Consider the following 23,707-nt stretch of genomic DNA (forward strand, 5'->3'; position numbering starts at 1 on the left):
TGCTTTTGGTCGCCGGGCTATCAGCTGGAGTTTATTTTTACTTTTTGAATAATGCACGTTAGACTATTTATTTAGATACTTTGTTAGTTTTTTAGTTTATGTATCTAAATGTAATAGACATTTTGTTCACTTTTAAACTTAAAAGCAGAGAATAAAGTTTTCATTGTTAAAATTGAACTTCACTAAAACTTGTATTCACCTCTAGCAAACTGTTCGATCTACAAATTTTAATTTGCTTAATTTTGCTTTTGCCATTTAAAAATCACAGACGGACGTACTGAAAAACTTCTAGACTGTGAAGAACCAACGTTCGAAAATTACTTAGCTCCAGAGAAGAAAGCATACAATGGTGAAAACTTAACACTGGCTTGCAATCCTGGTTATTATATTGAAACAAAAGACGTTGTGAGAAATTGCTTAAATTTTAAGTTGGTACCCGACTTTGAATCAAGTCCTGCTCAATGCTTGACAGGTTCGTTTAAATGTCTCAATTTCATTTAAATATGTTACTTGCTGTAAATGAACAATTAGCGTTTTTTTTTAATATTGTTTTACAAGTTAATTCTTTTTCATGTCGTTAATTTTAGTAATGCTTATTAGTTTCTAACAAAACTCTTCATTTGATAAAGGTACTTCTTTATTATCAAAGGAAGTCTAGCAGTTCGAAACTGAAAACTAAAATCTTGTTTTATTACGTATATGTATACTACTTTTTGGTACATTAACGTTAACTTGAATTAATTAGATTTTTGAATCATTGTTCAAAGAGAAAAAATTTAACGGATAATGAGCAAAAAAAAAGCAATTAACTAAAATGCTTACAGAAAAACTTGTAGAAATTTTTGGCAACATTATTGGAGGATGCAGGTACTGAGTAATTAGTCCTTCTTTCATTGAGTACCTTTTTTAAAAGCTTAAGTCTTTCTCGAATGCAAAGATTGTGCATAATAATATTTTATTTAACTTTTACTTGTATTTTTACAAATAGGTTATTAAATGTAGCTATTACTATATAGAAAACGTCAACGTGTTATTTTCTCTCACAAATATCAAGCGGCCGGCTCATGTTGACTAACACATGACCCAAGTGGTACGAGTCTTAACAGATTACTCGAGCCTAGAAATAATTTTCAAAAGACATCAAAGATATGCGCCAACGACTTTTACTTAAAAGCTGGCGATAGTATTCAAGCTGCTGCTGACAGAAGCGACACTAGTTCTGTTTATTAAGAAAATAAAAGCAGCTGGTGTTGGACCCACATAAAGTTGACATCTATTTTGCAATCTTAAACTGATGAAAACTTACACAGTAAGAAAGACAGTCAGGCCTTTTTTGAAAAAAAAGTATTGTCACACTACCATATGATTTGTCTGCCAAAAATGGATGACTCGGGTAGCGAACCAACTGTTAAAGAACTCAGTAGTTATACACCGCTGAGATGGCTCCCTCGAAAACACCAGGCATTGACGGCACTCCAATAAACTTGATTCGTAAATCTTTTTTATTACCTCTTCGACCTGTAATTTTAGTCGAGTTCGGAGGGAAGGTATGGTGCTATATGACATGCATAAAACTAGGATCATACACTTGTGGAAAAACAAGATTTAATTGTCGTAGTGCACACTGAAATGTATCTTCGTTGTAAGGATTTAGCACGTGTAGCTTTTCCTTGAGTTCAGAAGCTAGCCAAAGGATTAGTCGCAATGTGGACTTAGATCTGTACGTTCTACCACTGCTATGTTTTTCTTCTCTATACGACAGCTGCAAGATAAATGCAATAAACAGAGTGTGCTTTTGTATATAACTTTCATTGACTATACTAAGAATTTAAATCTAGTACGTGTTTGAAGCTGTTTTTGCTTTAATGTAAAATATTTGATGTTTTCCGAGTATCTTTTAACGTTGTCTTTTCGCACAAACACGGAGGCAACTGTACAATTTCAAGTTATTATTTCTGATTTGTTCGAAATTGAAGGTGAGATGATAAAAGTACTTATGCTATTGTTTTTGGAACTTCTTATGCTGGCAATGCGCGCATTCGGGTCATCAACTAAAAGAGTTGAACTCAATAAAGAACAGATAATAGAGGCTTTATTTTAAGGACATCTGCAAGTGCGATTTAATAAAGTTGAATGTCAGCAACGACGATAAAGAGGAGATTGCTAATGACCGCGACGAATGGCAATCTTCTATATGTGCAAAAGAGCCAAAATCTAAAACAGACAGCGTTTCAAAAAGCTCAAGCATGCAAAAAAATTAAAATGAATTCTAATTTTTATCATTTTTTTTATCTTTTATCATTTTGTCTCTTTTATCATTTTGTCGCATGAATTTATTTGTACTAGTTTTTGTTGAAGTCAATGTACATTAGGGTGCTAATTTTTACAGCTACTTATGAGTTTACAACTCGAAAAAGTTTTATGCTTTGGAAATATCTTAAAAACACCCTGTGCAAAATTTTAGATGATTTAAAGAAACTTTCAAGTTAATACCAACCGATTTTCTAAAAACCCATGCCAATGCAAACTGCATGGGAACCAAAAAAATTCAATTTTGAAACTTTTAGCTGATTTTTTTACATTTGGCCATTCATCACAAAAACACGTTGTGCACAATTTAAGACGACTCAAAGAAAGTTTTATTGAGACAATTCCTTATTTTATGTAATTTTTATCCATTTTTGTTAGTTTTCTTTAATTTACTTTTTTTTGAAAAAACAAGGAACGCCACCATAAATTTGTTTATTAAATCGTTTTAATTTAGGTATATAGTATATATATAAATATAATTTTGCAAACAATGTTTTAATGATATATCTGGATATCTAAAGTCGCTGTAAAAATAAGCAACCTAATGTTTATGTTTTCTGAGAACAAAATTTCGAAATCGTGTTATGATACTGTTTTCTTTTATTTTCAAAGTTTTTTTTAGACTCAAGACCTATGTTCCTTATTAATATTATTAAAAAAAAAAAAATTTAAAATGTATCCACTAGTAAAAAGTCAATTGAAAACAGTTTAGTTTAATTAAGAAACTTGATCTGGTTTTAAAAAAGAAAATTTCAAGTTACTGTTCTAATGTTACTTTTATCGAAAAGTTTTTAATACTGCAACTGAAAAAAAAACTTCTTAAATTTAGTAATACTCAAAACATATAATAAATTCAGGTTGTTCAGTTCCATATTATGGTCATCGTAGTGGACCGGATCGTGTAGAAGATGAAGCAGAATGGACCGCAAGTTGTACTGATGGCTTTGGCGTGCAAACAGACGTCCTTGTAAGAAAATGCACAAAAAATGCGTTAACTCCCAGCCTTCAAAGCATACCGGTTTCTTGTTTTAAAGGTTTGAATGAAAACGAAATTCTTTAGTTAGCCGCCTGTAGATTGATGGCTTTAAGTTTTTCGGTTGTGAATGACTGATGAGTTCTAATAAGGACAAAACCGAATAAGGTCTCTGTCTACCGAATGCTTGTAGTCTGAATATCAAATCGGTTTGATTAGAAACTTGAGCTTGTTTTATGGCATACAAAAATCCAGGCTTCGGGTCTGTAGACTTTCGCCAATGTTTTCGTTCTTTAGTTAGCAAGATAAAAAATATTTCAAATCAGAAAGAAAATAGTATTTAAATTTACAAAACTTGTTTTTTTTTTGAATATATTTAGTTAAGTAAAGCATTTTTATATTTACAAGTTGTTGCTAAATCTAAAAACATCGTCATTCAGCTGACAAAATTAACAAAAAAAGTCTTTTACAGACCCAATTTGTGAAAAAATAAATCTTTGCAAGCTGCGTAAGTAAGAAAAGTTGTACTGTTTTTTATAATTCCCTCAAATACAAAATTGTAATAAAATTATCTTTTCACAACTTACTATTCAAAATATAGATTTAATCGTTTGCTAACAAAAGATCCTAGTGAAACAAGTTCACTGGAATATATATAAAAACAAATTATACAGCAATCTTCCTTTATTGTACCAACATATGTTTCTGTTTGTTAACGAATCAACGCACTTCAACTGGGTTTTCAATGGAAAGCAAAACTCCATTAAACTTCATTTTTCTTTCTATTAAAACCCCAGTTGAAGCGTGCTTTTCACAACTATTAATATCAAATTAAGAAAACATTTTAACTTTTTTGACAAAAAAGCTTTACTTTGTTTGTCTTGTTGGTTTGAAGCTAAAATGTACTCCGCTAGTCAGAGATTATTGCTTAGTGTGGCAGACCTTGTTTATCCCTGTCTACACTAATCTTTAATATTTCTGCATAGAGGCATTTTAAAATTGCTAATCTCCTGAAATGTTAGTTGTAAAAATAATGTAACTTTTAAATAAAGTGAAGTAGTTCCACTTTTAATATTTCTAGTGTGCGGAACACCCCCTAAAATGTTAAATGGAAATCATTCTGGTCCAACCAATCCTAAAGTTGGAGAAGTTATACGGTACACCTGTAATAAAGGATTCTTTTCCTATGGAATAAACTCCGATGTGTTTGAAGCTGAGTGCTTGGAAGATCGAACTTACTCAAAGTATTCAAAGAATCTAGCTTCATGTCATTCAATAAGTATGAACTGCTTTCATGAGGCAAAGCAACTGTGATATTGTAGCATTTAGTAGTTTTGTTTACAGTTTAATAAAGCATACATTGTATAGTCGCTTTGCTTCGCTGAATGCCGCGTTTTATAGTTTTGATACCATGTTCAACACTAAACTAAAAATTTCAAGTTTAAATTTAATGTATCTTTTTGAAATAAGCTTTCGTTGACAGCAAACTATGTTTTATCGCTTGTTTGCAATGTCTTTGTAAGTTTTTTTTTTCAACTTAAAAAAAATGGCTTGTTTCAGAATGTAGAACTCCTCCTGCAATAACCAATGGGGTCTACAATGAGACGCTTACAGAAAATTATGCCGAAGGTCAACTTTTAAATGGTTTTTATTGCGATCCTGGCTTTCTGCCTTTTCCTTCGGATGGCTTCATTGAATGCGGTCTTAACGGATGGCTTGAAAACGGAACTTGTAAACTGGGTAAATTATAGTTTTATAAACTTATTCGTTTAAATGTCTACTTACATGTTACATGTTAGTCTAGCGAAGCACATATAAATTATTTTTATTTTAGTCAAAAAGTATATTTTTTTAGTATGCTGGCCACCTCCGGTAATAATCAATGGAAGACACTTGGAAACTGACAACGGAAACCGTCCTTTTCCAAAAACCTCTGTCAAGTACGTTTGCAACGAAGGATTCTTACCTTACGGACGAAATTCCAAAAACTTACAAACAGTTTGCTTAAAGAACCGCAGCTACACTTTACCAGCAGAACAACTAGCTACATGTGCTCGTATTGGTAAGTTTAGTGTTTGCACAAATCTTTAGTCTCTATGGTAACCTAGCGTTTTTTAAACAGCGTGTAAAAGGCCAGAACCACCGGCTAACGGGGTCTACGATGAAGCGACGGTGGAAAATTACGCTGAAGGTGACAGCATTTCGTTCACCTGCGAAGATTTGTTCAGTTCTGATCCACAAAGTCCGAAAACCTCCAACTACAGAAAAGGTGTGGTCAGTTGCGGAGGCAACGGTTGGGTTGCCCTGCCACTTTGCCGTGCAGGTAAAATTGTTATGAATAAGTACCACGAAAAAAAAACCTTTAAAATTTTGCAGATAGCTCTTCGTACTATTAACAGATATTTTAAAAATCATTCAAAACATCGTTTAAAATTTGAAAAAAAAAACTTTTTCCACTAAATTAAACAATAGTAATTACACACCAGAATGCTGTATAATTCAGTTTTGCTTTTAGTCAAGGTTTCCAAGACTTGCAAAAGTTTTTCTAAAATTGTAGGAGACCCTGATATGTATAAATACTTTACTAATAAAACAATAACCGACCTTTTAGGCGAAACAGTTTCAGCTAAGTAACAATCGTTTAATAAACTATTGATATCTAAGCTCTTTAGTATTGAGAAACTTAATTCATACAGTATTTTAACTTATGTGTAGCAACTAATGTATTAAACTTTCTTACGCAGTTTGCAAGCCACCACCAGTAATACTCAATGCAAAACATTCCGGACCAGATCGCCCGCTGGCAGGTACAGAAATCACATACACTTGCGACGAAGATCACTTCGCTTATAAGAAACTTTCTGATAAATTGACGACGGTTTGCCAAACAAATCACGAGTATTCTCTGCAAAAGGAGGAACTGGCTTTTTGCCTTCGCATCGGTCAGTTACACGTTGACAATTTTCATACGTTTATGTTGGTTTCGGGACGTCAAAGCAACTACTTTTGCAGGGTGCAAAACACCGGAGCCCGTCGACGGCTTGGAGGTGTTCGACTTCAACTCGAAGCGAAAATTTTACGCTACGGGAGAAGTGAGCGGCTTCACGTGCAAGAGGAACTACGAGGCGACTCCCCGGGACCGCGCTTCCATGCACCGCGTCAAAAATCCCCCGGAGAAGTACAGGAGGGGAATCGTGAATTGCATGGAGGACGGGTGGACGGATTATAGCTGCCGGGCGGGTAGGTAGAAAAAAAAACTATAAACCAGAATGTTGCCGTTGTAGATGTAGTTAAGAAAAAAAGTAATTACAACGCTATTTTTTCTGTTAATACAAGTTTTTAATGACCACTGAAAACTTTAAGACTTGCATTTAAATATGAAAAGAGCAATTTACAAAAAAATTCACAGTTTCTGCCATTATTGATTGATAAGGCCCGTCACAACGGCAGCCTCTACCACCGGCCGGACAGGGGATCGGCTTTGAAGGAGTTTTGTCCCCTCATCTGCTTGTATTATATACAAAATTGAAAAATATAAGAAATAGAAAAATTTATGCTATGCATATTTTTTAAAGAAATAATTTTTTTTACGAAATGAATTAAAAAGTCATAACAAACACTCATAAACGCGGGACTTAACCAAAGTGTTTATTACGTCAATTTTTTTATTATAACTTTTTTTAGAATAAAGAAACTTTTAGAAATATTTTAAAGGTACAACCAAAGCTAAGAAACTTAGCGAAGTATTATTATTTTTTACTTTAAATAGATATTTAAAAAAAATGTAATCATATTTTTTATTTCAAAACATTAAAAAGTAACTATAATAAGAATGTATAACTATTCTATTTAAAATAGAGTAATTAGTAGTGATGTACCGGACTCACTATCCGGGTCCGGCCGGATATTGCCATTTTTGTCTGATATCCGGATCCGGCCGGATTCTAATTTGAAAAAAAACTCCGGGTCCGGTTCCGGCTGGATTCTAATTTGAAAATAAAAGTCCGGATCCGGGTCCGGCCGGACCCGGATCTAGTTAGTAAAAAAAAGCATACTGGAAAGTATTTTTTCAATAACAAATCCTGTGTAAATTAATAAGAGTCATTTTTGTCAGTTAAAATTAAACACCTTCCGTGATTGGCTTATTTTGTACACGTGACTAATTTACATTTGTTTGCATTTAAACTATAAAATAAACATTTCATAGAATGCAACTCTTTACATATGTTGTAAAATTGAAAACTTTGGAATGAATACTTGCATTATTTACTGTTTAAAGTTGAGCTCAGAGAATATTTAGAGTTAATACGGTCGAATGAGCCAATGAGAATCATATGACGAAATTTTTCAAACTAAATATTGATGCAACAAAACATCAGAACATGACAGGCAGTTTATATGTAAGCAGTTAGTTAGTTTGGTGTGTAGCTTGAAGCAACAAAATATCTTGAACGTTTTTGTGAATGCTTATTGCAATTAGTGTTTTGTTTTAAAAGTGAATATTTCAACTGGTGTTTAATTGTTTAAATATATAAGCCAGGTTTTAAGTTTAATAGTTTATTAAATATTTTACAGTTTCTTGTTTACTAAAAGTTTTATTTAATTTTTAGTTTTTTGTTTTAAGTCTTTTGTAGTAGATTTAAATAGATTTCAGTTTTTAAAGTGATACCAAAGTAATTAATAATTTTGTATATGCTAGTATTTCTTGTTGTGTTTTATATAAAAGATTCATCACTCAAAACTATCGTGTCTTATTATAAAAAAGTAGTCTCAGTTAGAAATTAATATTTGTTAGATATTAATTATATAAGGTAGAATTTAATTATTATGGGTAGTACTAATAAGTTAAGTGTACCACAATCAGTCCACAACTTTACTACCAAATTGTCAATCTTTGATAGCTGTTCTACTGATTATTAGATAAAGTAATTTTTTCAGTTTTTGAAAACCTCATTCTGACTCAGGCTTGTTTATACTCACTCTAGCTAGTTTTATTGACTTAAACAGTGGCAATTCTGCTAGTTTGAAATTTTTTGGGAATTTTAGAAAATCTTAAACTACCTCAGGCTAGTTTGGTTTTTTTAAAAACTCAGGCTAGTTTTCTTTTAGATTTTGAATGAGTTTGAGCTGATCCAGTTTTCAATATTTTGTAATTTTCTAGTGTATTTTATTAAAGAACTTGATTTCAGATTTTTAACTGTAAATAACACCTAAATTTGTAAACCTTGTGGCTAGCTGTTCTACTTATTATTAGATTAAAATTCTTTTTTTTCAGTTTTTAAAAACCTCATTCTGACTCAGGCTAGTTTATTCTAGTGATGAACCGAACTCACTATCCGGGTCCGGGTCCGGCCGGATATTGCCATTTTTGTCTGATATCCGGATCTGGCCGGATTCTAATTTGAAAAAAAAGTCCGGGTCCAGTTCCGGCCGGATTCTAATTTGAAAAAAAGTCTGGGTCCGGCCGGACCCGAAATTGTGGGTCCGGTACATCACTAGTAATTAGTGAATTTATGTTAAAATATACCACCGAACTTATTTTTTTGGATGTTATGTTAAGTCTGCATCTAACTAAAATATTAAGTTTTATGTTTTATATACCAAGTAGCAAAAAAGTTTCTACATATGCAAAAACCTACAACTTTTTTAAACAGCGTGTAAAAGGCCAGAACCACCGGCTAACGGGGTCTACGATGAAGCGACGGTGGAAAATTACGCTGAAGGTGACAGCATTTCCTTCACCTGCGAAGACTTGTTCAGTTCTGATCCACAAAGTCCGACGACTTCCAACTACAGAAAAGGTGTGGTCAGTTGCGGAGGTAACGGTTGGGTTGCCCTGCCACTTTGCCGTGCAGGTAAAGCTGTTATGAATAAGTACCACGAAAAAAAAACCTTTAAAATTTTGCAGATAGCTCTTCGTATTTTTAACAGATATTTTAAAAATCATTCAAAACATCGTTTAAAATTTAAAAAAAAAACTTTTTCCACTAAATTAAACAATAGTAATCACACACCAGAATGCTGTATAATTCAGTTTTGCTTTTAGTCAAGGTTTCCAAGACTTGCAAAAGTTTTTCTAAAATTGTAGGAGACCCTGATATGTATAAATACTTTACTAATAAAACAATAACCGACCTTTTAGGCGAAACAGTTTCAGCTAAGTAACAATCGTTTAATAAACTATTGATATCTAAGCTCTTTAGTATTGAGAAACTTAATTCATACAGTATTTTAACTTATGTGTAGCAACTAATGTATTAAACTTTCTTACGCAGTTTGCAAGCCACCACCAGTAATACTCAATGCAAAACATTCCGGACCAGATCGCCCGCTGGCAGGTACAGAAATCACATACACTTGCGACGAAGATCACTTCGCTTATAAGAAACTTTCTGATAAATTGACGACGGTTTGCCAAACAAATCACGAGTATTCTTTGCAAAAGGAGGAACTGGCTTTTTGCCTTCGCATCGGTCAGTTACACGTTGACAATTTTCATACGTTTATGTTGGTTTCGGGACGTTAAAGCAACTACTTTTGCAGGGTGCAAAACACCGGAGCCCTTTGACGGCTTGGAGGTGTTCGACTTCAACTCGAAGCGAAAATTTTACGCTACGGGAGAAGTGAGCGGCTTCACGTGCAAGAGGAACTACGAGGCAACTCCCCGGGACCGCGCTTCCATGCACCGCGTCAAAAATCCCCCGGAGAAGTACAGGAGGGGAATCGTGAATTGCATGGAGGACGGGTGGACGGATTATAGCTGCCGGGCGGGTAGGTTAAAAAAAAAAACTATAAACCAGAATGTTGCTGTTGTAGATGTAGTTAAGAAAAAAAGTAATTACAACGCTATTTTTTCTGTTAATACAAGTTTTTAATGACCACTGAAAACTTTAAGACTTGCATTTAAATATGAAAAGAGCAATTTACAAAAAAATTCACAGTTTCTGCCATTATTGATTGATAAGGCCCGTCACAACGGCAGCCTCTACCACCGGCCGGACAGGGGATCGGCTTTGAAGGAGTTTTGTCCCCTCATCTGCTTGTATTATATACAAAATTGAAAAATATAAGAAATAGAAAAATTTATGCTATGCATATTTTTTAAAGAAATAATTTTTTTTACGAAATGAATTAAAAAGTCATAACAAACACTCATAAACGCGGGACTTAACCAAAGTGTTTATTACGTCAATTTTTTTATTATAACTTTTTTTAGAATAAAGAAACTTTTAGAAATATTTTAAAGGTACAACCAAAGCTAAGAAACTTAGCGAAGTATTATTATTTTTTACTTTAAATAGATATTTAAAAAAAATGTAATCATATTTTTTATTTCAAAACATTAAAAAGTAACTATAATAAGAATGTATAACTATTCTATTTAAAATAGAGTAATTAGTAGTGATGTACCGGACTCACTATCCGGGTCCGGCCGGATATTGCCATTTTTGTCTGATATCCGGATCCGGCCGGATTCTAATTTGAAAAAAAACTCCGGGTCCGGTTCCGGCTGGATTCTAATTTGAAAATAAAAGTCCGGATCCGGGTCCGGCCGGACCCGGATCTAGTTAGTAAAAAAAAGCATACTGGAAAGTATTTTTTCAATAACAAATCCTGTGTAAATTAATAAGAGTCATTTTTGTCAGTTAAAATTAAACACCTTCCGTGATTGGCTTATTTTGTACACGTGACTAATTTACATTTGTTTACATTTAAACTATAAAATAAACATTTCATAGAATGCAACTCTTTACATATGTTGTAAAATTGAAAACTTTGGAATGAATACTTGCATTATTTACTGTTTAAAGTTGAGCTCAGAGAATATTTAGAGTTAATACGGTCGAATGAGCCAATGAGAATCATATGACGAAATTTTTCAAACTAAATATTGATGCAACAAAACATCAGAACATGACAGGCAGTTTATATGTAAGCAGTTAGTTAGTTTGGTGTGTAGCTTGAAGCAACAAAATATCTTGAACGTTTTTGTGAATGCTTATTGCAATTAGTGTTTTGTTTTAAAAGTGAATATTTCAACTGGTGTTTAATTGTTTAAATATATAAGCCAGGTTTATAGTTTAATAGTTTATTAAATATTTTACAGTTTCTTGTTTACTAAAAGTTTTATTTAATTATTAGTTTTTTGTTTTAAGTCTTTTGTAGTAGATTTAAATAGATTCCAGTTTTTAAAGTGTTACCTAAGTAATTAATAATTTTGTATATGCTAGTATTTCTTGTTGTGTTTTATATAAAAGATTCATCACTCAAAACTATCGTGTCTTATTATAAAAAAGTAGTCTCAGTTAGAAATTAATATTTGTTAGATATTAATTATATAAGGTAGAATTTAATTATTATGGGTAGTACTAATAAGTTAAGTGTACCACAATCAGTCCACAACTTTACTACCAAATTGTCAATCTTTGATAGCTGTTCTACTGATTATTAGATAAAGTAATTTTTTCAGTTTTTGAAAACCTCATTCTGACTCAGGCTTGTTTATACTCACTCTAGCTAGTTTTATTGACTTAAACAGTGGCAATTCTGCTAGTTTGAAAATTTTTGGGAATTTTAGAAAATCTTAAACTGCCTCAGGCTAGTTTGGTTTTTTTAAAAACTCAGGCTAGTTTTCTTTTAGATTTTGAATGAGTTTGAGCTGATCCAGTTTTCAATATTTTGTAATTTTCTAGTGTATTTTATTAAAGAACTTGATTTCAGATTTTTAACTGTAAATAACACCTAAATTTGTAAACCTTGTGGCTAGCTGTTCTACTTATTATTAGATTAAAATTCTTTTTTTTCAGTTTTTAAAAACCTCATTCTGACTCAGGCTAGTTTATTCTAGTGATGAACCGAACTCACTATCCGGGTCCGGGTCCGGCCGGATATTGCCATTTTTGTCTGATATCCGGATATGGCCGGATTCTAATTTGAAAAAAAAGTCCGGGTCCGGTTCCGGCCGGATTCTAATTTGAAAAAAAGTCCGGGTCCGGCCGGACCCGAAATTGTGGGTCCGGTACATCACTAGTAATTAGTGAATTTATGTTAAAATATACCACCGAACTTATTTTTTTGGATGTTATGTTAAGTCTGCATCTAACTAAAATATTAAGTTTTATGTTTTATATACCAAGTAGCAAAAAAGTTTCTACATATGCAAAAACCTACAACTTTTTTAAACAGCGTGTAAAAGGCCAGAACCACCGGCTAACGGGGTCTACGATGAAGCGACGGTGGAAAATTACGCTGAAGGTGACAGCATTTCCTTCACCTGCGAAGACTTGTTCAGTTCTGATCCACAAAGTCCGACGACTTCCAACTACAGAAAAGGTGTGGTCAGTTGCGGAGGTAACGGTTGGGTTGCCCTGCCACTTTGCCGTGCAGGTAAAGCTGTTATGAATAAGTACCACGAAAAAAAAAACCTTTAAAATTTTGCAGATAGCTCTTCGTACTTTTAACAGATATTTTAAAAATCATTCAAAACATCGTTTAAAATTTGAAAAAAAAAACTTTTTCCACTAAATTAAACAATAGTAATTACACACCAGAATGCTGTATAATTCAGTTTTGCTTTTAGTCAAGGTTTCCAAGACTTGCAAAAGTTTTTCTAAAATTGTAGGAGACCCTGATATGTATAAATACTTTACTAATAAAACAATAACCGACCTTTTAGGCGAAACAGTTTCAGCTAAGTAACAATCGTTTAATAAACTATTGATATCTAAGCTCTTTAGTATTGAGAAACTTAATTCATACAGTATTTTAACTTATGTGTAGCAACTAATTTATTGAACTTTCTTACGCAGTTTGCAAGCCACCACCAGTAATACTCAATGCAAAACATTCCGGACCAGATCGCCCGCTGGCAGGTACAGAAATCACATACACTTGCGACGAAGATCACTTCGCTTATAAGAAACTTTCTGATAAATTGACGACGGTTTGCCAAACAAATCACGAGTATTCTCTGCAAAAGGAGGAACTGGCTTTTTGCCTTCGCATCGGTCAGTTACACGTTGACAATTTTCATACGTTTATGTTGATTTCGGGACGTCAAAGCAACTACTTTTGCAGGGTGCAAAACACCGGAGCCCGTCGACGGCTTGGAGGTGTTCGACTTCAACTCGAAGCGAAAATTTTACGCTACGGGAGAAGTGAGCGGCTTCACGTGCAAGAGGAACTACGAGGCGACTCCCCGGGACCGCGCCTCCATGCACCGCGTCAAAAATCCCCCGGAGAAGTACAGGAGGGGAATCGTGAATTGCATGGAGGACGGGTGGACGGATTATAGCTGCCGGGCGGGTAAGTTAAAAAAAAAAACTATAAACCAGAATGTTGCTGTTGTAGATGTAGTTAAGAAAAAAAAGTAATTACAACGCTATTTTTTCTGTTAATACAAGTTTTTAATGACCACTGAAAACTTTAAGACTTGCATTTAAATATGAAAAGCGCAATTTTAAAAAAATTCACAGTTTCTGCCATTATTGATTGATAAGGCCCGTCACAACAGCAGCCTCTACCACCGACCGGACAGGGGATCGGCTTTGAAGGAGTTTTGCCCCCTCATCTGGTTGAATTATTAACAAAATTGAAAAATATAATAAATAGAAAAACTAATGCTATGCATAATTTTTAAAGAAGTATTTTTTACGAAATAAATAATAAAAGTCATAACCAACACTCACAAACGCAGGACTTAGCTAAAGTGTTTTTTATGTCATGATTTTTATTATAATATTTTTAGACTATAGAAACTTTAGAATATTTTTTAAGTGAGTCAGTAACCTCTCGCATCTTTACGCACTCGTGACGTAACGCACTCTCATTTAGTTAAGCATTTTAGAACTATAAAAAATTCAAAAATAAAAATCTTTACTTTTTCAGTATTGCTCAAATTAGGTTTATTGTATATTTTTATTTTAAAATCTGTTTATAATGCTATCTCACCTCTCTATATCTTTAGAATTTGTAAACTTATGTTCCTTGACTAATTGATAAACATTTAGTTATACCTCAGTATATCAGTATATGTTAACAATAAGAGTTTAAATTAAATTTCTGAAAGAAATATGACCGTGTTAAATAATGAAAGTATAATTAAATAATAAGAGTTTAAAATACAAAAAAAAAAAAGAAACAGCACTGTTGCCCTATATATGAATAAAGCAACACAAATGTTAATATAGACACCACACCGTTTTTTATTCGTAAACAAATGCTTAATTATAAATTGGATTTGCTAAGGAGATAAGAATATAAATATTTAGTATTAAATAAGTCATATTTAAATAAAGATACAGATAAAATCCACTTATTATAAAAATTAGTAAAAACTTTCAACAAGTATTATTTATTTCATATTTTAAATAAATTTAAATATTTTTTTTAAATATATGTCTAGTTTTATTTTTTGTTTTTATGTTTATAAATAAAGTAAACAAATTGTTAAAAGTGGGAAAGTCCCCAGTCTGCTTTTAACTAAAAGCAATATCAAAAAACAGCCATTATAGTAAGTAAATTTAGTACCTCTCGTATCTTTACGATTTTTCTTATCTTTACGCATTTTTTCTGTGGACACAATGTGCGTAAACAAGCGAGAGGTTACTGTACATCCAAAGCTAAGAAACTTATCTAAAATATTATTTTTTTACTTTAAATAGATATTTAAATAATATTTTATCATATTTTTTATTTCAAAACATTTAAAAGTAACTATACTAAGAATGTATAACTAGTCTATTTGAAATAGAGTAATTAGTGAACTTTTGTTAAAATAAAACATCGAACTTATTTTTTTGGATGTTTTGTTAGTAAGCATCGTTACTATCTAAAATATTAAGTTTTATGTTCTATATATCACCGTAACTTAAAAAAGGTCGCCGACCCCTGTTGTATTTAATATTTAGGGTCACTAAAAATAAACTTCAAAGTTTTAATTTTTTTGAAATATAATACTTTTTCTTTTAGATATTTTTCTTAGTTTCATAGTTATAATATTTTCAACTTGCAACTATGAAACTATTGGTATACAACAGAGGCGACGCGTGAGGAGAAATAATGGAAAAGTTGAAAATGAAGAAAAAAAAATGCTACAAAAAGTATCAGTTTTATTCTTTTCCATTTTATTTTTTCTGATAAATTTATTTATCTAAATTATGTGTTTTTGATCTTCGAAGATAAAGTCTCCGAGGGCCATATAAAGTGTAATTAAATTTATTTGATACATCAATAACAAAGAACATAAGAGGCTACTGCTCCTTGGTAGTAAAACTGTTAAAATTGAATTTATTTTGTTAATCAACCGAAGATCTCGTTTAAATTGCTTAAACGAGTGAAACATTGTTTTTTTAATAAGATTTAAAAGTGATATTGATCTCTTATATATAAGAACTTTTGTTGTAATTTTAAAGCTTAAAAGTGCTCAAAATACGTAATTATAAAAAGTTCTATGCCTAATAAAAAAAAGCTTACAATAGTAGGTAAAATCAAAACTGAAATTTTATTTTCATATCTAAACTATCAATTAGTCCTGCCATACAGCGGATAGAGTTTACTTAACGATAAAAAATGCGCTCAAAATATTTGATCCTTGGACCTGGTGCACGAAGAACCTTTCGGTTATCGAGTCCAGGTCAGATAGTTAAAATAAAATAAACTGTTACATGTAAGACTTTTATCTAATTTATTGTTTATGTAATTTGTATTGAAAACTTTCAATAACTTTTAGGATTTTCAAAATTCTTAGTTCTTTTTTGTTTATTCTGACAGTTTATTTGTGTGTCGAAAAAAAAATTGTGCTGTTGTTGGTTAAACTGTTTATTTTTGTGAAAACCTTGTCATCTCTTATCAGTAAATTCAGATTTTTTTTATATAGATTAAAGTATCTGTTTTGAAATAATATAATTAATGTTTATAGTTAAAAATCTGAGCTAGAACATGTAATGTTTTTTTTTTTGTTTTTAACAAGTTCAAATGTGTCTATTAAGGATTAAATAAACTCATTAAGTTAATATAAAAAAGAAATATTTAATAAAACAACTTACATAGTTAAAAAACAGTTTGTCTTAATTCTAATTCTAATCTGCTTAAAAGCATTACATACCTAAACATTTGTCTACTTACAATTTTTTTTATTGAACTAGTAACACGCATTTTTGCACTAAATCTTATTTTTATAGAGAAAATTAAAAAAAAAAACTTTAGGGTACCACTTTATTTATTGTACCACAGAATCAGCAGTACATGGTTCTACAAAATGGTTTCAATTTCTTATTTAAATGGTGCTAGATGCTAATAAAACGACTTCAAAAGAAAAAAAGTTAAGCTTCCAACTGCAATCAAAACGGCTGCATGACAACTCAAATTCAAAAAACTCATATTCCGACGATTCAAGTTCTTAAAAAAGATTTAAGCGACCATATCTCAAACATTTATATTTATCATAAAATAAAAGTCACCACGTATGAAGGTCTTATTAATATCTACAGGCCATTTTTCTTTTTAAGCAAAGCTTTAAATAGTTTTTAAGCTAACTAAAAATAACTTAAAATTACTATATATTGAAACTTAATATAGCCATATCTTAAAAATAGTTTAAATTTACAAAAACAAAAAATTGCTTGTAGATAATAGTATTACTTACATCTGTTTTTTATATACATTACCTTTTAAGTGGTGACCCTTTAAAAATACTTTAAGAAATTGATTTTTTGGAATGTGAATTGTACGAATTTGAATAGTAGTGCACCTAATCAAAATGGTTTCAAGTGTCAGTGTAATGGTTCAAAATACAGGTTAATGGTTCCAAGCACTCATGTAAATGGTACTTATCGACCAATTTATACACATATAGAAAACAAATAATCAACTTCTACCGTATAAGCTAATCTTAAACACAACGAATTAAAATTAAATCATATTACTACTAATGTTATTGTACTAGTAAAGGTTTAGAATCGGTTCATGTTTTATAAGAAAAGCTAAACTTTAAGATTATAAGAAGTAGTTTCAGTACTACTAATTATTCTCTCTTGTAAATAAAGCTTTTAGCTATTTATTTTTAAATGATAATTATAAATTTTAAGACTTTACTTTACAAATTAAGTTTCAGTCAGTGCTTAAATAAATCTTATTCAAATAGCATGATCTAGTAGTTGAGATCTCTTTATCTGTTTTCTTAAAACCAAAACATATAATAAAGATAATAATACTATTTCAAAACTGCACTAACTAATTTTTAAACTAAAAAAAAACAAAGTAAAAACTAATTTACATTTAAAATTACCAACTCTCATTATTTTTTTTTGTTTTACTTTAACTCACAACGTCATTTTGTGACCAAATAAGCTCTAAACTTCAGCTATAACTAGGGAGGTAGCTAGACTTTTTCAGTGGGGTAGCACAACTTTTTTGTTCAATGATTAAGCATTTTTGTATTAGCTTTTAACAATACGCTTTAGAAAATTACATATCTGACATAAATTATAAAAACTTCTCGAGTACGTAACGTGTGTAGTTTTTGTGAAGCTAACATGTGTAACGAAATGTTTTAAGTATAAGAAACTAAGAAAAAAGTACTATTGAATTAGAAATAAATTTTCAAATTATACAGTAATCTTCCTTTATTCTACCAACATATGTTTCTGTGTGTCAACGAATCAACACACTTCAACTGGGTTCTGTAAAAAAATAGTTACTGTAATGAGAGAATAGAAGCATAGAATAAAGTAGGTGTGTAGATGTTTTCATTAAAATAAGATATTTTCTACAGATAATAGTTATTAATAGGTAAAATACTTAATATAAAATCCGACTGTTATAAAACTATTTAATATTTGTGATTATTAAGTATAAAATAAGTAAAGTAAGCTAAGTTAGACAACAAAACAACAAATTATAATATAACAAACAACTCACGTTAATGGGAAAGATAACTGATTCAAAATTTATTGTCGTTAACTAATGAAAATTACATTCATTGCAACTAATAATTACGTCACAATGTAAACGAGGTTATTTAAACTATTTAATTTGTATTGCAAAGAACACTAATTTAGTTTTTATGTAATCTATTTTGAACAAAAATAAAACATTAACCATTAGATAGTGAATCAATTAAGTTTAATAAAACTTAACGACGGTGAAGGCAATAAAAGTCACAAAAACTCGATGTAACATGTATGTTATATATTGAATGTTTGTAATGATTGAATCAAAGTTATATAGAATTAGGAAGGAGATTTAGTTCAAATGTAAAAATCAAAAATAAAAAAATTTAACTTTAAGAAAAACCAAAACACAAAAAAAAAACAAAATTGTTATTGGGCTTACAATGTACTGACCGATAATTAATTTACAGCGACATACATAAAATCATAATGAATTAAATTAGGGGTGGGCAACGTAAATAGTTGACGGGCCGGATCCAGAAAAATATAGTCCTCAGCGGGCCGGATCATTTTAAGTTAGTGATATTTTGGATTTAGCTGGATCCTTTTTTAGATCCGGATCCCATTTTAAACATATTATCCGGATCCGGCTAAATACTTATTTTAGACAAAGATCTGGATCCGAATGGAAGCTAATTTCAAAAAGATTTGGATACGGTTAGATGCTTATTGATCGGGTATTTCAGAATTTTGAATCAATACATTAATTACCAAGGTTCTCATGTATGAAATTTTATGCTAAATTTAGTTAAGTATTCATAATTCTCTATATATATATATATTATAACTCTGGACCGAAATAATACTAGTTAGTCCTAAAAGAATTATAATTTGGTTACTAAAAGTTACTTGAGCCTAACATTTCAAGTTAAAACATAAAAAAATTGCAAACTATTCGAAATTAAATAATTTTGGAAATCCTTATCTGGAGTTTATAGCGATAATATTTTTTCAAAAATTTACAAACAATACAATAACTACTGTTATTTAATTTAATTAAGCTAAAGAAGATTCATTACATTTTTTTGCATTTATAACAGAAACGAAACAAAAAGTAATTCTGATATAATAAACAGTTTTACCATAATAAGCAGAAAATATATTTAAAAGATCTCGATGAAACACTTAAGGTTGATAATGTATTAGAGTTGTTTAAATCTAGTTGCATGATAGTTTTGGAAAATCTGTAAGTGCACTGAAATACCGATTAGGTTTAAAGATAGCTTATCCTTGTTAATGTTTATGGTCGGAAATGTTTTTTTTTAAATGTATGAAGTATCGAACAACACAACTAGTTCCATGGTCATCTTTAGAAGTTGACAAACTTTGGCTCTATAAATAATACATAAAATCTATTTAAAAATCTTATAAAAGCAACAAAAATTATATGTTTGATTTCAAATTTTCTTATTAACTTGTTTAAAAAACAGTTAAGCCTAGATAACAAATTACTTTGGCTTGAAATTTTAACACTTTTACCTTCAAAATATCAAATAGTTATAACTAACTTACGAAATTTAACTAAATTCTGTACTTTAAAAGTATTAATCAAACAGTGCACCTAAAATATTTTAATAAGATTACTAACATGAAATAACGAAATATTGAAACAAAAATGAAATTAATATATATTTTTAGCATAACAACATTTAAGTTTAGTAGACTTTTAGATTAAGATCAATTTCACTAGTGAAAATATTACTAAACGAAAAACTAAAACATAAAACTGTCACATTATACTTAAAATGTTAACTTTAAAGAATTTAGCAAGAATAATTACACTAAAAAGAAATCAATGAGAAATTTTTAGATCATAAAAGTTTTAACAAGTTGTTTGAAATCTGGTAGTTTATTTGAAGTAGATATTCTCAGTAATGACTGCAAATTTGTATCAGTAAGATTTGAACGCAGCTAACTTTTTTTTATATACAAGGTTAAGAATGTTTGTTTGCAAAAATATGTAGACTCAAACAAAACAAATAACTTCCATGTAATCTTTTTCAAATTTACAAACTTTTACTTGTTAAGTAAGTCATAAAATCTGTTAATTTTTCGGTTTTGAACTTTTCTTTTTGTGTACTGCCACATTGAAGTTCAACAGTTCTAACAATACTACTATGTACATTTTCGGTGTCAAACGTCGACGGTGATGAAATAATGTCGAATTCTTCACTTAATTGTTAAAAGTCTGCAAAACGACGACCAAACTTATTATGAAGTGAAACTATTGTCATCAATTGGTCATCACTAAACTTAACCATATAATTAATCAAAAAGTCCTTAATGAAAAAAAATAGCAGAAAAAGTGCAAATGGTAGTCTAAAATTAAAACATTTGACAAAAATTTTAATTTGTTTGACTTAAAAAAATTTTCAGTGTTTAAAAGGTTTTTAATTTTTTACTTTTTTAAACATTTAAAAAACAACTCAATACTTATTTGGAAAGGACAGCAATTTTTGACACGTCTATTTTTTATGAAAACATTATGGTATGTAAGATAATCAAAGTTAATTCAGCAAACAATTGCTTTTTGATAATTTGAGAAAGGATTACTTCAACTGACTTGAAACAGAATAAGATACTATAACAAAATAGTGTTTTATAACCACAAAGTAATAAGCCATTTTAACAAACGTTTTTAGGGTCAAAGACTTACAGTTTTGTTTAATGAAATAGTTCAAAAAAGGTTTTGTACAAGTTTTGTAAAAAATTAAATTGGCTGACGGATTTTATATAAGTTTTGAAAATGCTTAGCGGGCCGGATCACCCACTTGCGGGCCGGATCAATGTTGCCTGCGGGCCGGATCCCATTTGAAATTTAAAAAGGTTTGGGGGCCGGTCATTTTCATTCTGCGGGCCGGATCCGGCCCGCGGGCCGTACGTTGCCCGTCCCTAAGTTAGTGCTTAAATAAATCTTATTCAAATATCATGATCTAGTGTTGAGATCTCTTTATTTGTTTTCTAAACACTAAAACATATAAAAAAATAATAATACTATTTCAAAACTGCATTAACTAGTTTTTATACTAAAACAAACAAAGTAAAAGCTTAATTTTTTCTACTTTTATAACTAACTCTCATTATTTTTTTTCCGTTTTATTTCAACTCACTTCGTCATTTCTTAACCAAATAAGCTCTAAGTTTCAGCTGTAACTAGGGGGGTGGCTAGACTTTTTTCAGTGGAGTCGCACAACTTTTTGTTCAATGATAAAATATCTTTTGTATTAGCTTTTAACAATAAATTTTTAAAAATTACATACCTGTCTTCTACATAAATTTCAAAAGTTTCTCGAGTACATAAAATGTGAAGTTTTTGTGAAGCTAACATGTGTAACGAAATATTTTAAGTATAAGAAACTAAGAACAAAGTACTATTAAAAATTATTAAAAAATTTTCCTAATTATGAAATAACATTTCCGATGATATGCAAAAAGTTTACTTAGTGAAACAGTTTTGGTTGAAATATTTTAGCTTGAAACCTAATTTAAAAATACAAACTTGAAGATGCTTTTCAAAAATAATATTTAGTTTGTAAACTTATTTTAGTGCATTTTGAAGTTTGTTCACAAGCTTCGTTTAACATATACAATAACAAAATAAGTATAATAATTTATATAGATTTCAGGTTAAATATATCTATTCAGTAAACTACAAAACGATTAAGAGGTACTTTAAATTTAAAACAGATTTTAATTAATAGCCAAGAGCATCGCACACCGCGCGCAAAGCGCGCTTTTGTGCTAGCCGAATAAGGCAGATAAATAATATTATAAGTAAAAGAAAAAAATTAATTAGAAATTTTTTATTTTTATGATAATTTTCAAATACTATTAAAAGTTCTTAATATTTTAGAAAGCTGTTGTTTAAACTAAGGATTTGAACAAATTAGTTTGAAACAGAAAATGTAAAAAGATGAAAAAAAGCTTAATATATCTATTCACTTAACTATAAAACAAAAAGAAACACATTAGTAAAAAAATAGATTGTAATAAACAGGTAAGAGTATCGCACACCGCGCGCAGAGCGCGCTTTTGTGCTAGCCAAATAAAGCAAATAATAATAAGTAGTATCTAATAATAAATAATAAAGTCAATAATATCTAGTCATGCACCGGACTCACTATCCGGGTCCGGGTCCGGCCGGATATTGCCATTTTTGTCTGATATCCGGATCCGACCGGATTCTAATTTGAAAAAAAAGTCCGAATCCGGTTCCGGCCGGATTCTAATTTGTAAAAAAAGTCCGGATCCGGTTCCGGCCGGACTCTAGTTTGAAAAAAAATCCGGACCCGGATCTAGTTAGTAAAAAAGAACATACTGAAAAGTGTTTTTTCAAAAACAAACCCTGTGTAAATTAATAAAAGTTATTTTTGTCAGTTAAAATTAAACACCTACCGTATTGGCTCATTTTGTACACGTGACTAATTTACATTTGTTTACATTTAAACTATGAAATAAACATTTCAGAAATGCAACTCTTTACATATGTTGTAAAAATGAAAACTTTGGAATGAATACTTGCATTATTTACTGTTTAAAGTTGAGCTCAGAGAATATTTAGAGTTAATACGGTTGAATATACGAGCCAATGAGAATCATATGACGAAATGTTTCAAACTAAATATTGATGCAACAAAACATCAGAACATGACAGGCAGTTTATATGTAAGCAGTTAGTTAGTTTGGTGTGCAGCTTGAAGCAACAAAATATCTTGAACTTTTTTGTGAATGCTTATTGTAAGTAGTGTTTTGTTTTAAAAGTGAATATTTCAACTGGTGTTTAATTGTTTAAATATTTAAAGCCAGTTTTATAGTTTAATAGTTTATTAAAAATTTTACAGAATCTTGTTTACTAAAAGTTTTATCTAATTTTTCGTTTATTGTTTTAAGTCTTTTGATATAGATTTAAATAGATTCCAGTTTTTAAAATGTTACCTAAGTAATTAATAATTTTGTATATGCTAGTATTTCTTGTTGTGTTTTATATAAAAGATTCATCACTCAAAACTATCGTGTCTTATTATAAAAAAGTAGTCTCAGTTAGAAATTAATATTTGTTAGATATTAATTATATAAGGTAGAATTTAATTATTATGGGTAGTACTAATAAGTTAAGTGTACCACAATCAGTCCACAACTTTACTACCAAATTGTCAATCTTTGATAGCTGTTCTACTGATTATTAGATAAAGTAATTTTTTCAGTTTTTGAAAACCTCATTCTGACTCAGGCTTGTTTATACTCACTTTAGCTAGTTTTATTGACTTAAACAGTGGCAACCCTGCTAGTTTGAAATTTTTTGGTAATTTTATAAATTCTTTGACTGCCTCAGGCTAGTTTAGTTTTTTATAAAAACTCAGACTAGTTTTCTTTTAGATTTTGAATGAGTTTGAGCTGATCAAGTTTTCAATGTTTTGTAATTTTCTGGTGTATTTTCTTCAAGAACTTGATTTCAGATTTTTAATTGTAAATA

The 23,707-nt window shown here is 30.5% G+C and overlaps 1 protein-coding gene across 1 annotated transcript; it reads left to right on the forward strand.

Moving 5' to 3' along the window:
* Positions 1-1,439: 1,439 nt before the first annotated feature.
* LOC145838728 (complement receptor type 1-like) lies at positions 1,440-13,869 on the forward strand. The gene is made up of 16 exons (XM_082946351.1): positions 1,440-1,547; positions 2,103-2,244; positions 3,168-3,344; positions 4,365-4,562; positions 4,844-5,023; positions 5,139-5,345; positions 5,406-5,606; positions 6,028-6,225; positions 6,296-6,523; positions 8,938-9,108; positions 9,559-9,756; positions 9,827-10,054; positions 12,470-12,640; positions 13,093-13,290; positions 13,361-13,584; positions 13,759-13,869. The coding sequence occupies exons 1-16, from the start codon at positions 1,440-1,442 to the stop codon at positions 13,867-13,869; spliced, it is 2,940 nt and encodes a 979-aa protein (XP_082802477.1).
* The last annotated feature ends 9,838 nt before the right edge of the window (positions 13,870-23,707 follow it).

This window comes from Thalia democratica, chromosome 6, assembly GCF_965202585.1.
Source record: "Thalia democratica chromosome 6, ktThaDemo2.hap1.1, whole genome shotgun sequence".
In the NCBI taxonomy this organism is placed as follows: domain Eukaryota; kingdom Metazoa; phylum Chordata; class Thaliacea; order Salpida; family Salpidae; genus Thalia; species Thalia democratica.